This window comes from Oncorhynchus mykiss, chromosome 23, assembly GCF_057628025.1.
Source record: "Oncorhynchus mykiss isolate SJ-2025 chromosome 23, ASM5762802v1, whole genome shotgun sequence".
NCBI classification, from domain to species: domain Eukaryota; kingdom Metazoa; phylum Chordata; class Actinopteri; order Salmoniformes; family Salmonidae; genus Oncorhynchus; species Oncorhynchus mykiss.
The window spans coordinates 40,467,490-40,483,428 of record NC_143044.1 but is presented as its reverse complement, the minus strand read 5'-3'; the positions used below and the strand labels follow the sequence as shown (position 1 = coordinate 40,483,428).

Here is a 15,939-nt window from a genome sequence, read left to right as displayed (position 1 = left end):
AGTGAGAGAGAGAAGGAAGGAGGAGAGGAAGGAAGATACATCACAGTTAGAGGGTTAGTGGTCTGGACCAGGGTGGGCGGTGGTCGGGGCCAAGACTGGGTCTGGTTCTAATCCCAGACACCACAGTACCTCAACTCACAGTGGTGTTCAGTAGAGATGTCATGGTTTTACTACAGGAGGTTGGGGCAGAGCACATGATAGCACTACGAGGCTATACTATACTACAGTAGCAGTACTAAAGGCTAACTGTGTAAGCAGTGCAAACACTACAGAAATAGACATCGACAACAAGATTAACAACAATAACACTCCCAACCTCAATTCATTTCACAATGGGGTCAAAGAAAAGGCAAGGGAGTCACACTGTCCACATCCCTTATTCTGTCAGTGTGAAACAGGACAAGAAAGGTAACATATCATCAAACTTGGTATTAGAAACAATGAGTCAGCTATTGAGTTACATTTCTGTAAGTAAAACTCTGAACATTTACCCCATCTGAACAGGACTCTCTTTTACACCAGGCAGTCCTGTACCCCTACCCGTTCCCCGCTGTGGTTTTGGTCTCACCGTGAACATGAAGAACGTGTAGAACATGAGGGCCATGGCAGAGAAGGACTGGATAGATGACATCATGTTCCTCAGCAGACTGAGAGGCAGCACGATGAACAGAGACACCGCCATCAGCAGCAGCACACGGAAACCAAATGTCACCTGCAGAGGGCGGGACACAAGCTCTAACCAATCCTATCACACATACAGTCAGTTCAAACCAATCAGCAACAGTACATGGAAATGTTCAATTGAATGTTTGCTACGTTGTGGAACGGTTTGTACTGAATGACACGTTTCCCCAAAACCTCTTGTACATTCTTGAATAGACTTTGAGGTATTATTGCTCCTTTTGTTGGGTGTGCATTGGTGATGGGGGGGTGTGGCTGGGCGTGGCTGGGTGATGGCGGGGTGTGGCTTGGCGTGGCTGGGTGATGGCAGGGCGTGGCTGGGTGATGGCGGGGTGTGGCTGGGCGTGGCTGGGTGATGGCGGGGTGTGACTGGGTGATGGCAGGGTGTGGCTGGGCGTGGCTGGGTGATGGCGGGGTGTGGCTGGGCATGGCGGGGTGTGGCTGGGCGTGGCTGGGTGATGGCGGGGTGTGGCTGGGCGTGGCTGGGTGATGGCGGGTGTGGCTGGGCGAGGCTGGGTGATGGCAGGGTGTGGCTTGGCGATGGCGGGGTGTGGCTGGGTGATGGCGGGGTGTGGCTGGGCGTGGCTGGGTGATGGCGGGGTGTGGCCGGGCGTGGCTGGGTGATGGCGGGGTGTGGCCGGGCGTGGCTGGGTGATGGCGGGGTGTGGCCGGGCGTGGCTGGGTGATGGCGGGGTGTGGCCGGGCGTGGCTGGGTGATGGCGGGGTGTGGCCGGGCGTGGCTGGGTGATGGCGGGGTGTGGCCGGGCGAGGCTGGGTGATGGCGGGGTGTGGCTGGGCGTGGCTGGGTGATGGCGGGGTGTGGCTGGGCGTGGCTGGGTGATGGCGGGTGTGGCTGGGCGAGGCTGGGTGATGGCGGGGTGTGGCTTGGCGATGGCGGGGTGTGGCTGGGTGATGGCGGGGTGTGGCTGGGCGTGGCTGGGTGATGGCGGGGTGTGGCCGGGCGTGGCTGGGTGATGGCGGGGTGTGGCCGGGCGTGGCTGGGTGATGGCGGGGTGTGGCCGGGCGTGGCTGGGTGATGGCGGGGTGTGGCCGGGCGTGGCTGGGTGATGGCGGGGTGTGGCCGGGCGTGGCTGGGTGATGGCGGGGTGTGGCCGGGCGTGGCTGGGTGATGGCGGGGTGTGGCCGGGCGAGGCTGGGTGATGGCGGGGTGTGGCCGGGCGATGGCTGGGCGATGGCTGGGCGTGGCTGGGTGATGGCGGGCGAGGCTGGGTGATGGCTGGGCGTGGCCGGGCGTGGCTGGGTGATGGCTGGGCGTGGCTGGGTGATGGCTGGGCGTGGCTGGGTGATGGCTGGGCGTGGCTGGGTGATGGCTGGGCGTGGCTGGGTGATGGCCGGGCGTGGCTGGGTGATGGCTGGGTGATGGCTGGGTGATGGCTGGGCGTGGCTGGGTGATGGCCGGGCATGGCTTAAAGTAATGAGTGAAGTATGTAAATTGCAGCGTTCCCCAACCTACAACCTCCCAGTTTTTCAACTGGTAGTTAAGTACAGCACCGTTTCCGTTTAATTGAACAAATACATTTTTTGGTGCTGAACGCAGCCCTGGGAGGGTGGGACAGGAAACGAATCAGACCAATCATATCACACGGTCAGTTCTGAGAGTGTACATCCAATCAGAGCATTTATGAATGTTTATGTATTGTTTATGATGACATTCTAATTTGTCTATATGCAGGTGATTTATGATGTGCTGTTCATATGTAAACTAGGTTACGGAAAAAGGAATTATATTCTCTGGTTCTATTCTCTGATTGTATTCTGTAACTCAAAACTCATGACTCCTACCGGTAGGCCCAACAACTGGGCAAAGAAATTAGAGCCCAGGTCAGCGATGACGACATAGAAGGCAATACAGGTCCCCAACATCAGACCTATCATACTGTAGAGAGAAAGAGAGAAAGACAGAAAGAGAGACCAGGAGAGAGAGGGGACGAAGTGAGAGCGACATTTAGACAATAGCGAGGCTCTAAAGACACAAGATATACAGTGCATTCAGGAAGTATTCAGACCCCTCAATGTTTTCCACCTTTTGTTACGTTACAGCCTTATTCTAAAATTGATGAGGGGGAAGGAAAACATGTAATCAATCTACACACAATACCCCACAATGACAGGTTTTTATACATTTTTGCAAATATATATATATATATAAAAAAAATGAAATATGAACTTTTTCCCCCCAATTTCGCGGTATCCAATTGGTAGTTAAAGTCCTGTCTCATCGCTGCAACCCGTATGGACTCAGGAGAGGCGAAGGTCAAGAACCGTGTGTCCTCCGAAACACGACCCAGCCGAGCCGCACTTCTTCTTGACACAACACTCGCTTAACCCGGAAGCTAGCCACACTTCTTCTTGACACAACGCTCGCTTAACCCGGAAGCTAGCCGCACTTCTTCTTGACACAACGCTCGCTTAACCCGGAAGCTAGCCGCACTTCTTCTTGACACAACGCTTAACCCGGAAGCTAGCCGCACCAATGTGTCAGAGGAAACAACGGAAACCTGGCGACCATGTCAGCGTGCATTGCGCCCGACCCGCCACAGTAGTCGCTAGTGTGCGATGACACAGGAACATCCCTGCTGGCCAAACCCTCCCCTAACCGGACGACGCTTGGCCAATTGGGCACCACCCCAATGGGTTCCCAGTCGCTGCCGGCTGTGACAGAGCCTGCATTCGAACAAGGATCTCTAGTGGCACAACTAGCACTGCGATGCAGTGTCTTAGACCCCTGCGTCACTTGGGAGGCCCTGAAATATCACATTTACATGAGTATTCAGACCCTTTACTCAGTACTTTGTTGAAGCACCTTTGGCAGCGATTACAGCCTTGAGTCTTCTTGGGTATGACGCCACAAGCTTGGCACACCTGTATTTGGGGAGTTTCTCCCATTCTTCTCTGCGGATCCTCTCAATCTCTGTCAGGTTGGATTGGGAGCGTTGCTGCACAGATATTTTCAGGTATCTCCAGAGATGTTCGATCGGGTTCAAGTCCGGGTTCTGGCTGGGCCATTCAAGGATGTTCAGAGACTTGTCCCGAAGCCACTCCTGCGTTGTCTTGGCTGTGTGCTTAGGTCGTTGTCTTGTTGAAAGGTGAACCTTCACCCCAGTCTGAGGTCCTGAGCACTCTGGAGCAGGTTTTTCTCAAGGATCCCTCTGTACTTTGCGCCATTCATCTTTCCCTCAATCCTGACTAGTCTCCCAGTCCCTGCCACTGAAAACCATCCCCACAACACGATGCTGCCACCACCATGCTTCACCATAGGGATGGAGACAGGTTTTCTCCAGGTGTTGCAATTGCAATCCAGGATTAGATTCATTTTGTCGAGCAGTAGCAATACATATAATATATAAATATAATATATATTACACACACACAACTGTTCAAAAGATTGGGGTCACTTAGAAATTGACGTACAGGTGTACAGAGGCCCATTATCAGCAACCATCTCTCCTGCGTTCCAATGGAACGTTGTGTTAGCTAATCCAAATTTATCATTTTAAAAAGGCTAATTGATTTTTAGAAAACACTTTTGCAATTATGTTAGCACAGCTGATTAAAGAAGCAATAAAACTGGCTTTCTTTAGACTAGTTGAGTATCTGGCGCATCAGCATTTTTGGGTTTGATTATTGGCTCAAAATGGCCAGAAACAAAGACCTTTCTTCTGAAACTCGTCTGTCTATTCCTGCTCTGAGAAATGAAGGCTATTCCATGCGAGAAATTGCCAACTAACTGAAGATCTCTTACAACGCTGTGTAATACTCCCTTCACAGAACAACACAAACTGGCTCTAACCAGAATAGAAAGAGTGGGAGGCCCCGATGCACAACTGAGCAAGAGGACAAGAACATTAGAGTGTCTGTTGATGTTCTGTGGTGGTCGCTGCAGCAGGGAGGAGAGAGAGACAACACTATAAACACTATTGATGTTCTGTGGTGGTCGCTGCAGCAGAGAGGAGAGAGAGACAACACTATAAACACTTGATGTTCTGTGGTGGTCGCTGCAGCAGAGAGGAGAGAGAGACAACACTATAAACACTGTTGATGTTATGTGGTGGTCACTGCAGCAGAGAGGAGAGAGAGACAACACTATAAACACTGATGTTCTGTGATGGTCACTGCAGCAGAGAGGAGAGAGAGACAACACTATAAACACTGCTGATGTTCTGTGGTGGTCGCTGCAGCAGAGAGGAGAGAGACAACACTATAAACACTGTTGATGTTATGTGGTGGTCGCTGCAGCAGAGAGGAGAGAGAGACAACACTATAAACACTGTTGATGTTCTGTGGTGGTCGCTGCAGCAGAGAGGAGAGAGAGACAACACTATAAACACTGTTGATGTTCTGTGGTGGTCGCTGCAGCAGAGAGGAGAGAGAGACAACACTATAAACACTGTTGATGTTCTGTGATGGTCACTGCAGCAGGGAGGAGAGAGAGACAACACTATAAACACTGTTGATGTTATGTGGTGGTCACTGCAGCAGAGAGGAGAGAGAGACAACACTATAAACACTGTTGATGTTATGTGGTGGTCACTGCAGCAGAGAGGAGAGAGAGACAACACTATAAACACTGTTGATGTTCTGTGATGGTCACTGCAGCAGGGAGGAGAGAGAGACAACACTATAAACACTGTTGATGTTATGTGGTGGTCACTGCAGCAGAGAGGAGAGAGAGACAACACTATAAACACTGTTGATGTTCTGTGATGGTCACTGCAGCAGGGAGGAGAGAGAGACAACACTATAAACACTGTTGATGTTCTGTGGTGGTCACTGCAGCAGAGAGGAGAGAGAGACAACACTATAAACACTGTTGATGTTCTGTGATGGTCACTGCAGCAGGGAGGAGAGAGAGACAACACTATAAACACTGTTGATGTTCTGTGATGGTCACTGCAGCAGGGAGGAGAGAGAGACAACACTATAAACACTGTTGATGTTCTGTGGTGGTCACTGCAGCAGGGAGGAGAGAGAGACAACACTATAAACACTGTTGATGTTCTGTGATGGTCACTGCAGCAGGGAGGAGAGAGAGACAACACTATAAACACTGTTGATGTTCTGTGATGGTCACTGCAGCAGGGAGGAGAGAGAGACAACACTATAAACACTGTTGATGTTCTGTGGTGGTCACTGCAGCAGGGAGGAGAGAGAGAGAGACAACACTATAAACACTGTTGATGTTCTGTGGTGGTCGCTGCAGCAGAGAGGAGAGAGAGACAACACTATAAACACTGTTGATGTTCTGTGATGGTCACTGCAGCAGGGAGGAGAGAGAGACAACACTATAAACACTGTTGATGTTCTGTGATGGTCACTGCAGCAGGGAGGAGAGAGAGAGAGACAACACTATAAACACTGTTGATGTTCTGTGGTGGTCACTGCAGCAGGGAGGAGAGAGAGACAACACTATAAACACTGTTGATGTTCTGTGGTGGTCACTGCAGCAGAGAGGAGAGAGAGACAACACTATAAACACTGTTGATGTTCTGTGGTGGTCACTGCAGCAGAGAGGAGAGAGAGACAACACTATAAACACTGATGTTCTGTGATGGTCACTGCAGCAGAGAGGAGAGAGAGACAACACTATAAACACTGCTGATGTTCTGTGGTGGTCGCTGCAGCAGAGAGGAGAGAGAGAGAGACAACACTATAAACACTGTTGATGTTCTGTGGTGGTCACTGCAGCAGGGAGGAGAGAGAGAGAGACAACACTATAAACACTGTTGATGTTCTGTGGTGGTCGCTGCAGCAGTGAGGAGAGAGACAACGGGTGCTAGTCAGTCACTCGCTGTCTTTAAAAAAAAGAATACACAGCACAGCAAGTCTGAGGTCCGGCACAATCAAATCATTTGCTGGTCGGCCTCTAGTCATTTGTGTCTTAATGATTTAATCAAACCAGGTGCTTAACACATCAGACAAGCTCAGTGAATATAGTTGAATTGATTTTGATTTGAATAAAACACATTGGATGTGTCAATATGGAAAATACACGTTTAAATATGTCAAAAGAACAGACAACTCTTGTCTGTCTGTTTGTATTCAGGGACAGCCCTAACTGTCTGTCTGTTTTTATTAAGGGACAGCCCTAACTGTCTGTCTGTTTGTATTCAGGGACAGCCCTAACTGTCTGTCTGTTTGTATTCAGGGAAAGCCCTAACTGTCTGTCTGTTTGTATTCAGGGACAGCCCTAACTGTCTGTCTGTTTGTATTCAGGGACAGCCCTAACTGTCTGTCTGTTTGTATTCAGGGACAGCCCTAACTGTCTGTCTGTTTGTATTCAGGGACAGCCCTAACTGTCTGTCTGTTTGTATTCAGGGACAGCCCTAACTGTCTGTCTGTTTGTATTCAGGGACAGCCCTAATTGTCTGTCTGTTTGTATTCAGGGACAGCCCTAACTGTCTGTCTGTTTGTATTCAGGGACAGCCCTAACTGTCTGTCTGTTTGTATTCAGGGACAGCCCTAACTGTCTGTCTGTTTGTATTCAGGGACAGCCCTAACTGTCTGTCTGTTTGTATTCAGGGACAGCCCTAACTGTCTGTCTGTTTGTATTCAGGGACAGCCCTAACTGTCTGTCTGTTTGTATTCAGGGACAGCCCTAACTATCTGTCTGTTTGTATTCAGGGACAGCCCTAACTGTCTGTCTGTTTGTATTCAGGGACAGCCCTAACTGTCTGTCTGTTTGTATTCAGGGACAGCCCTAACTGTCTGTCTGTTTGTATTCAGGGACAGCCCTAACTGTCTGTCTGTTTGTATTCAGGGACAGCCCTAACTGTCTGTCTGTTTGTATTCAGGGACAGCCCTAACTGTCTGTCTGTTTGTATTCAGGGACAGCCCTAACTGTCTGTCTGTTTGTATTCAGGGACAGCCCTAACTGTCTGTCTGTTTGTATTCAGGGACAGCCCTAACTGTCTGTCTGTTTGTATTCAGGGACAGCCCTAACTGTCTGTCTGTTTGTATTCAGGGACAGCCCTAACTGTCTGTCTGTTTGTATTCAGGGACAGCCCTAACTGTCTGTCTGTTTGTATTCAGGGACAGCCCTAACTGTCTGTCTGTTTGTATTCAGGGACAGCCCTAACTGCAAAAGCATTGGCTCTCAAAGGAAAGGACACCTACCTGGTCTCCACCAGTGTTTTTCCTGGTTTACCGTAGGCATGGAACGCTAGGCCAGCATAGGTCCTGCGTTTGGTGCTGCTGGCCGTGTAGACCAGAAACATACATGACTTGTGGGTCATCCACGAACAGAAGAACAGCAACAGAGTCCCCAGCACTATCCCACACTAGAGAGAAACAGAGAGAGGGAGATGTCAAAACTCAGCAAATAAGGCAATCTGTCATACACATTTCATATTGACAGGTGCATGACGAGGGACTAAAGGGGCAATTCAATACAAAGGCGTTAACATAAGAAAGAAAATGGATCCACAGCCTGTATATTACACCTGTTAGGATGCGTGGAAAGGTAAACACGGAACATATAATGCCTTCTTCACTGTCATATGTCACACCAGTAGGTTATCGTGAGTTCACAAATTAGTTATACACACTGTATAAAAAACTAGATCTGCTATAGGAATACTCGTTTGGCCGGTGTGAGATAGCGGTACCTGTTTGAAACAGAAAGGCATGGTCAGCACGCTCACTCCAACGATGCTGTTGACCACGTTCGTGATCAAACCCCAGTTTGAAGCCGCCACAGTCATTTTGCACGGTTCGATGTTTTTCACCACCCAAAACCGTTCACCGAACTAGCTAGCTACGTTGAGAACAGGAAATCGCTAGCAGTGGCGGCCGTTATCTGGTCCAAGTTGCGATGATGACAGTAGTTGAATCCGGTGACTGGTTTGCTTTCCCAAAATGTATCCCTCAAGTGTTTGTGACGTGACGCTTGTAGGCTAGCGAACTTGGAGAAACAACAACAAAACATCACTGCATCTACCGATCAGGCAAACTAGATCATTCAGCTAAAATATGTATGAGACATTTCGATTAAATAAAGTACGTTCATCTGCATGGTGCATGTGCGTTTAAAAGGACAGTTTGACAACTGAAAGGAAATCGAACTGTTGTTACAAAAACTGGTTAACCGTACGTAGCTATCGTATTAGCTATGTTATCATCGGTGATTATTCTACTTTGATCCACTGTGTTGGAAAATAGCGTTATAAATGTATATCCATCACATAACATTTTATATATTTACCATGAAACAGACGACTACAAAAGCTTCGAAAATCACTTTTTCCTGAACGCTTGACCAGGAAGTATGAATCTCGCTCGACAACTCCTGGCAATACAACAATCAAAGTATAACAACTGTGTCTCGTGATGCATTTGGAAGGCTTGGGTGCCCTCTAGTGGCCAGCCGTGTTACTGCATTTCAAAAGGGTAGTGTCCCAAGATGCAATACATTAATTGCCTTTAATTAAGCAGCCGTGACAACTTGAACAAAAAACTCCAGGTTCATGTTACGAATGACTGTCTGGCATTTTTCAGTTAGTGTATAACATCTGAGAAATTACAAATTTGTCACATGATCATGGTGTAGCCATTTTTCATAATTACTTTCTATTTACAAAGTGCAGGCAGAGATTGAATAGGCCTACAGTAAGAGACTTTGTTATCATCACAAACACACAGCCACAACTCGTCCCAAATTAAGTGAAAGCGACAAACATACAGATGACATCCATGATGTTCTGTTTTTCTAAATCCCTTAGAGATTCCAGGAGGACGGGAAAACAGGAATGGTTGATGTGGGAGCTGGAATCAGAGCAATAGAATCCTGACTCTGAAAGAGGTTTCTACTAGGTTCCCTAGACGCGGATTCGAGGTAAATTTTGTGTGTTTCTTCCTAATGTTACGGTTAGGATTGGGGGAGGGTAAACTGATCATGGGTCAATTTGGTTAAGGTTAACATCCAACCTGAACCTTAGCTCTGTTGAGGTGGTTATTTTGTTGTCTGGCTAAAAAGGTGGGGGACCAAGGGAGGGGAATGACCTGACCACTTTACCCCAGCTAGGGCTCTGGTCTCTGGGGAAGGGGAAGGGGATTTGAGAGGCAGGGATCCGATGGAGCTTTGGGGGGTGGGAGAGAAGGGGAGAGAGAGCATGTGTGAGTGAGTGAGTGTGTGTCTGTGATAATGTGCGAGCATGTGTGTGTGTGTGCGTCAGGGAGGTAGGGGAGGTTAAGACAGGAAAAGCCTGGACATTGTGCTCCAGTGACCCCTCAAAATCAATGTGACAGACTGGTTGATTGGCTGGAGGGTCCTGTCTGTCCACACCTAATCCCTCAAGGCAGGTCCATGACCTGGGTTGGGATAGGGCTGGTGTGTGTGTGTGTGTGTGTGAGGCTGGTAGGTGCGAGCAGATATCGAGGGTAGTTGCCTTGGCAAGACTGGCAGAGGCAGGACAAGGTACATGGGCAGCAGTTGTAGTTGGGGGGATTTTTCAGATGGCACATTTCAGGGCAGATTTGGGAGGATAACCCAGTCGGGTGAAATTAGACACAGGCATCTGGATTTGACCTCCTGACCTCTGGGGGTGACCACAGGTCGCGGTGGGGTCGCGGGGCACAAAGCAGAGCACTGACCCCCGAGAGGTCAAGCATGAGGGCGGCTGAATGGAGGTCTTTGTGGGGCCAGGCATGCACACAATATCCTATGAGCACCGGGGGTTTGAGGTCCTGAGTCTGCCCAGGAAACCAGTGTACAGAGATGAGGAGAGATGTGTGTGTGTGTGTGTGTGTGTGTGTGTGTGTGAAAGAGAGAAATAAAGCAAGAGATACAGTACCAGTCAAAAGTTTGGACACATCTTCTCATTCAAGGGTTTTTCTTAATTTTTACTATTTTCTATATTGTAGAATATTAGTGAACATATAAAACTATGAAATAACACACATGGAATCATCTAGTAACCAAAAAAGTGTTAAACAAATCAAAAAATATGTCATATTGTAGATTCTTCAATATTTTGCAGATCATCTGGAATTTTCATTACAGCAACACTTCTCATGAAAACTAGTAGAGAAGCAGTTGATCTCTCGTCAACCCTCAACCAGGAAAGACAAACAGATCCTAAAGGTAGATGGATGATTTTAAATATGTTACTGGACCATAAACAGTTATGGCTTTATTAACCTATACGTTCCAAATAATTATTGATCCATGCTTCTTTGAAAATATCTACAATAATTGATCAAACCTACAAGCAATGCAATACTCTATTATTATGGTAGGAGATTATAAAAAGGTTTAAATAGCTCTATGGACCATAAAGGAAATCATACTACAATCTATCACCCTCAGGCTCTTAAAGAAATCACACTACAAACTATCACCCTCATGCACTTAAAGAAATCACACTACAAACTATCACCCTCATGCTCTTAAAGAAATCACACTACAAACTATCACCCTCATGCTCTTAAAGAAATCACACTACAAACTATCACCCTCATGCTCTTAAAGAAATCACACTACAAACTATCACCCTCATGCTCTTAAAGAAATCATGAATGTCATGGATATATTGGAACTAGTGGATATATGGAGGCTTAAATATCCTGACCTAGTGAGATATACATGGCGAAGGCTCAATCAAGCTAGTCGCCTTGACTACTTTCTTATGTAATTCTCATCAAAAGTTTAACAAAAGTGTTCATAGGGGACAGAATGTGGCGAACCATCACATAATTGGCATATATATTACTCTTACAGAATTTCCACGTGGGCAGGGATATTGGAAATCTAATCAAGCCTATTTGAGGATAACTTGCTTTTAATTAGGACAGAGTAATTTATAACAGACTTTTCCCGACATAACATAGGTACAGCAGATCCCCTTATTGTATGGGACATTTTTAAATGTTGTAACGTTCTGGGTGTAGTGGGTGAGAAGTCAGGTGCAGGAAGCAGAGAGTTCAGGGTAGTGCTACTTTAATGCACAACCCCACGAAAACACAGGGCGTATAACAAAACAAACGCCCCAAACACGGGGACTTAAACTGTCCAGCAAAACCCACGAAATGGGAAACACGTAACCCACAGCCGTGCACACAAGTTACACAAAACAAGCCCGCACAAAGAGCAGGCGGGCCGGCTGGCTAATAAAGCCCAACTAATCAGCAAATACACAACAGGTGTAACCAATAAACAGACAAGGAGGGGTAGGAAAGAATCAGTGGCAGCTAGTAGGCCGGTGACGACGACCGCCGAGCGCCACCCGAACGGGAAGGAGTCGTGACAAATGTGCCTTTAGAGGCCATGCAATTCAGTACCCATCTCTAAAACAAAAGCAATTTAGGGCAAAAGAGTCCATATTAACAAAGGAAATGGAAAGAGCAGATATATTACAATAACAACTGTACCATAGACGCTCAGAATAAGCTATTGAGGAACTTATTCAATAAAGATCAAGTGTAAAATATGATAAAAAATAAAGCTAACTGGATGGAATATGGGAGAAAAAAGCCAAATTATTTTTTAAATCTTCAACATAGAAATGCTACCAAAAATATTTTATTGAAACTTGTTACAAATTACTGAGCCACCCATGATTCACCAAACAATATCATGAAAGAGGAAGCAAAATACTTTAAGCATATGTTTCAGTTTCAGTCTCCTACATCTCCTCTAACCGAAGCTAATTGTATGTATTTTTTTTCTATTAATTATGTGAAATGAAGAGCTGTACAGAAAGACTCATGTTAAGGCCAAATTAGAGAGGAGGAACTTATTGATACAATTAAAGCCTTAAAGTCCTGGAAAACTCCAGGACTGGATGGTATACCAGTTGAGGTATACCCCCCAAAAAATAGATATTCTCAGAGAACCGTTATTAGCATGTGTTAACTCCTATAAATTGTAGAATTTCACACTCAACAAGATGTTCTTATTTCATTATTACTGAAACAGGATCCAAGTGGTAAATATAAAGATCCAGTCCATTTTTTTAAAAGTATAGCAAAATGCATCGCGCATAGAATTAAAAAGGTATTGTCGTACATTATTCATTCTAATCAGACAGGTTTGAAGACAAATCTCCGTCCCAGTCTCAGGTCTTTTGCAGACTCCATCAGGTTTTCTTCCAGAATGGTCCTGTATTTGGCTCCATCCATCTTCCCATCAATTTTAACCATCTTCCCTGTCCCTGCTGAAGAAAAGCAGGCCCAAACCATGATGCTGCCACCACCATGTTTGACAGTGGGGATGGTGTGTTGCTTTTACGCCAAACATAACGTTTTGCATTGTTGCCAAAAAGTTCAATTTTGGTTTCATCTGACCAGAGCACCTTCTTCCACGTTTGGTGTGTCTCCCAGGTGGCTTGTGGCAAACTTTAACCGACACTTTTTATGGATATCTTTAAGAAATAGCTTTCTTCTTGCCACTCTTCCTTAAAGGCCAGATTTGTGCAATATACGACTGATTGTTGTCCTATGGACAGAGTCTCCCACCTCAGCTGTAGATCTCTGCAGTTCATCCAGAGTGATCATGGGCCTCTTGGCTGCATCTCTGATCAGTCTTCTCCTTGTATGAGCTGAAAGTTTAGAGGGACGGCCAGGTCTTGGTAGATTTGCAGTGGTCTGATACTCCTTCCATTTCAATATTATCGCTTGCACAGTGCTCCTTGGGATGTTTAAAGCTTGGGAAATCTTTTTGTATCCAAATCCGACTTTAAACTTCTTCACAACAGTATCTCGGACCTGCCTGGTGTGTTCCTTGTTCTTCATGATGCTCTCTGCGCTTTTAACGGACCTCTGAGACTATCACAGTGCAGGTGCATTTATACGGAGACTTGATTACACACAGGTGGATTGTATGTATCATCATTAGTCATTTAGGTCAACATTGGATCATTCAGAGATCCTCACTGAACTTCTGGAGAGAGTTTGCTGCACTGAAAGTAAAGGGGCTGAATAATTTTGCACGCCCAATTTTTCAGTTTTTGATTTGTTAAAAAAGTTTGAAATATCCAATAAATGTCATTCCACTTCATGATTGTGTCCCACTTGTTGTTGATTCTTCACAAAAAAATACAGTTTTATATCTTTATGTTTGAAGCCTGAAATGTGGCAAAAGGTCGCAAAGTTCAAGGGGGCCGAATACTTTCGCAAGGCACTGTAAATGCCTGGAATTTTTCCATTTCAGATTATCTCTAATAAAATGGGTTAAAGTTATGTATAGTAACCCTAGGTGTAAAATAGTAAATAATGGCTACATCTCAGAAAGTTTCAAACTATCTAGAGGTGTAAAACAAGGTTGTTTACTATCGACATAACTATTTATTATTACCATCAAAATGTTAGCTATTAAACAAACAATTGTTGGAAAAATGACTTGTGTCATGCACAAAGTAGATGTCCTAACCGACTTGCCAAAACTATAGTTTGTAAACAATACATTTGTGGAGTGGTTGAAAAACAAGTTTTAATGACTCCAACCTAAATGTATGTAAACTTCAACTGTATATAATGAATATGAGGGCAGCAATGATTAAATATTAAAGCATTAGACCTCTCACTAAAGCTGTCAGTCATACAAAAGTTATACTTAAATCTGAACTGGTTCTCTAGCAAATTAGTAAGAATGTCTCACCCCATGTTCAATAATGGCATTTTTCCCTTTAATCAGATTACAACCTCTCACTTTCGGTTATTTGAAAATGAAATAATCTCCAAAATATCGCTTTTTTTAAAGAAGCCATAGAACGTTGGTTGAAATTTCAGTTCAATCCACCAGAAAAGACAGAACAAGTAATATGGCACATATTGTGGTTTAAGTCAAATATACTAATTGATTAAAAAAACAATTTTTTATAAAATTTAGAAAAAAAGGTATAATCTTTGTAAATGATATGATAAACAGGACTGGTGGAGTTATGTCACACATGTAGCTAACAAAAATATATGGAAATGTCTGCTCTACCCAATATGGTCAGTGTTCAGTGTTCTAATCAACTATTTGCAGTATTACCACAAAAATGGAAGAGGCAAGTAGAAGTGGGAAAAGTAAGAAACTCATCTGCATTAACTACCAAAATTTGTTAAAGAAAATTGTGATAAATAAAATAATATGCCAGTTTCGTTTAAGGACCAAAAAATTGACAGCCGTGCCATATAGATTGCAAAATAGTTGGGAAGAGATTTTTGATGTACCGATTCCATGGCACATGGTTTATGAATTGATACGCAAAACGACACCGGATTCAAACCGTTGAATTTTTCAATTTAAATTATTATACAACATTCTTGCACCCAACATGTTAAATATATGGGGGAGGGGGGATATAACCTTCCCAGTTCTGCAGATTTTGCTGCGAAGAGACGGAGTCATTAGATCATTTATTTTGGTAATGTCTATATGTAGCTTGTTTTTGGTCACCGGTCCAGGAATGGCTGAAGAATTGCAATATTTACATGGAGCTAACTCTGCAGACAGCACTACTGGGTGATCTGAAAAGTTATAGTCAATTGATCAATAATATAATAATACTTGAACAAAAATGTTTACCTTTAATTTACATTCTGAAAAAACTATGAGAATAGAAAAGCTCAGAACTTTTGTGAAACATCACAGCACAGTTGAAAAATATATGGCAAATAGAAGTCCACTATGGATGGTGTTAAGAGATAGATGGGAGGGGTTGAATGGAGCTGAAATGTGGGACTGATAACAACACGATAACTAATGTCAAATATAGTGTTTGTAAAATGTAAACTCAGCAAAAAAAGAAACGTCCTCTCACTGTCAACTGCGTTTATTTTCAGCAAACTTAACATGTGCAAATATTTGTGTGAACATAACAAGATTCAACAACTAACACATAAACTGAACAAGATCCACAGACATGTGACTAACAGAAATTTAATAATGTGTCCCTGAACAAAGGGGGGTCAAAATCAAAAGTAACAGTCAGTATCTGGTGTGGCCACCAGCTGCATTAAGTACTGCAGTGCATCTCCTCCTCATGGACTGCACCAGAATTCTTGCTGTGAGATGTTACCAGACTCTTCCACCAAGGTACCTGCAAGTTCCCGGAAATTTCTGGGGGGAATGGCCCTAGCCCTCACCCTCCGATCCAACAGGTCCCAAACATGCTCAATGGGATTGAGATCCGGGCTCTTTGCTGGCCATGGCAGAACACTGACATTCCTGTCTTGCAGGAAATCACACACAGAACGAGCAGTATGGCTGGTGGCATTGTCATGCTAGAGGGTCATGTCAGGGTGAGCCTGCAGGAA

General features: G+C 45.1%; 1 protein-coding gene across 8 annotated transcripts in view; it reads right to left on the bottom strand.

The window, feature by feature from the left end:
• LOC110503021 (solute carrier family 38 member 10) overlaps positions 1–9,054 on the bottom strand; it is a 51,581-nt gene extending 42,527 nt beyond the window's left edge. For 5 of the 8 annotated variants that reach the window (XM_036960712.2, XM_036960713.2, XM_090217472.1 and 2 more), the window contains exons 1-5: positions 8,903–9,054; positions 8,307–8,602; positions 7,816–7,979; positions 2,485–2,578; positions 569–712 (exon numbers count right to left, since the gene is read on the bottom strand). In XM_036960712.2, the coding sequence (XP_036816607.2) occupies positions 569–712; positions 2,485–2,578; positions 7,816–7,979; positions 8,307–8,402 (498 nt within the window). In that variant the 5' untranslated portion in view covers positions 8,403–8,602; positions 8,903–9,054. The remainder of the gene's footprint in view (positions 1–568; positions 713–2,484; positions 2,579–7,815; positions 7,980–8,306; positions 8,603–8,902) is intronic. The other 3 variants (XM_090217476.1, XM_090217477.1, XM_090217474.1) reach the window with 2 other exon arrangements.
• Positions 9,055–15,939: the final 6,885 nt, after the last annotated feature.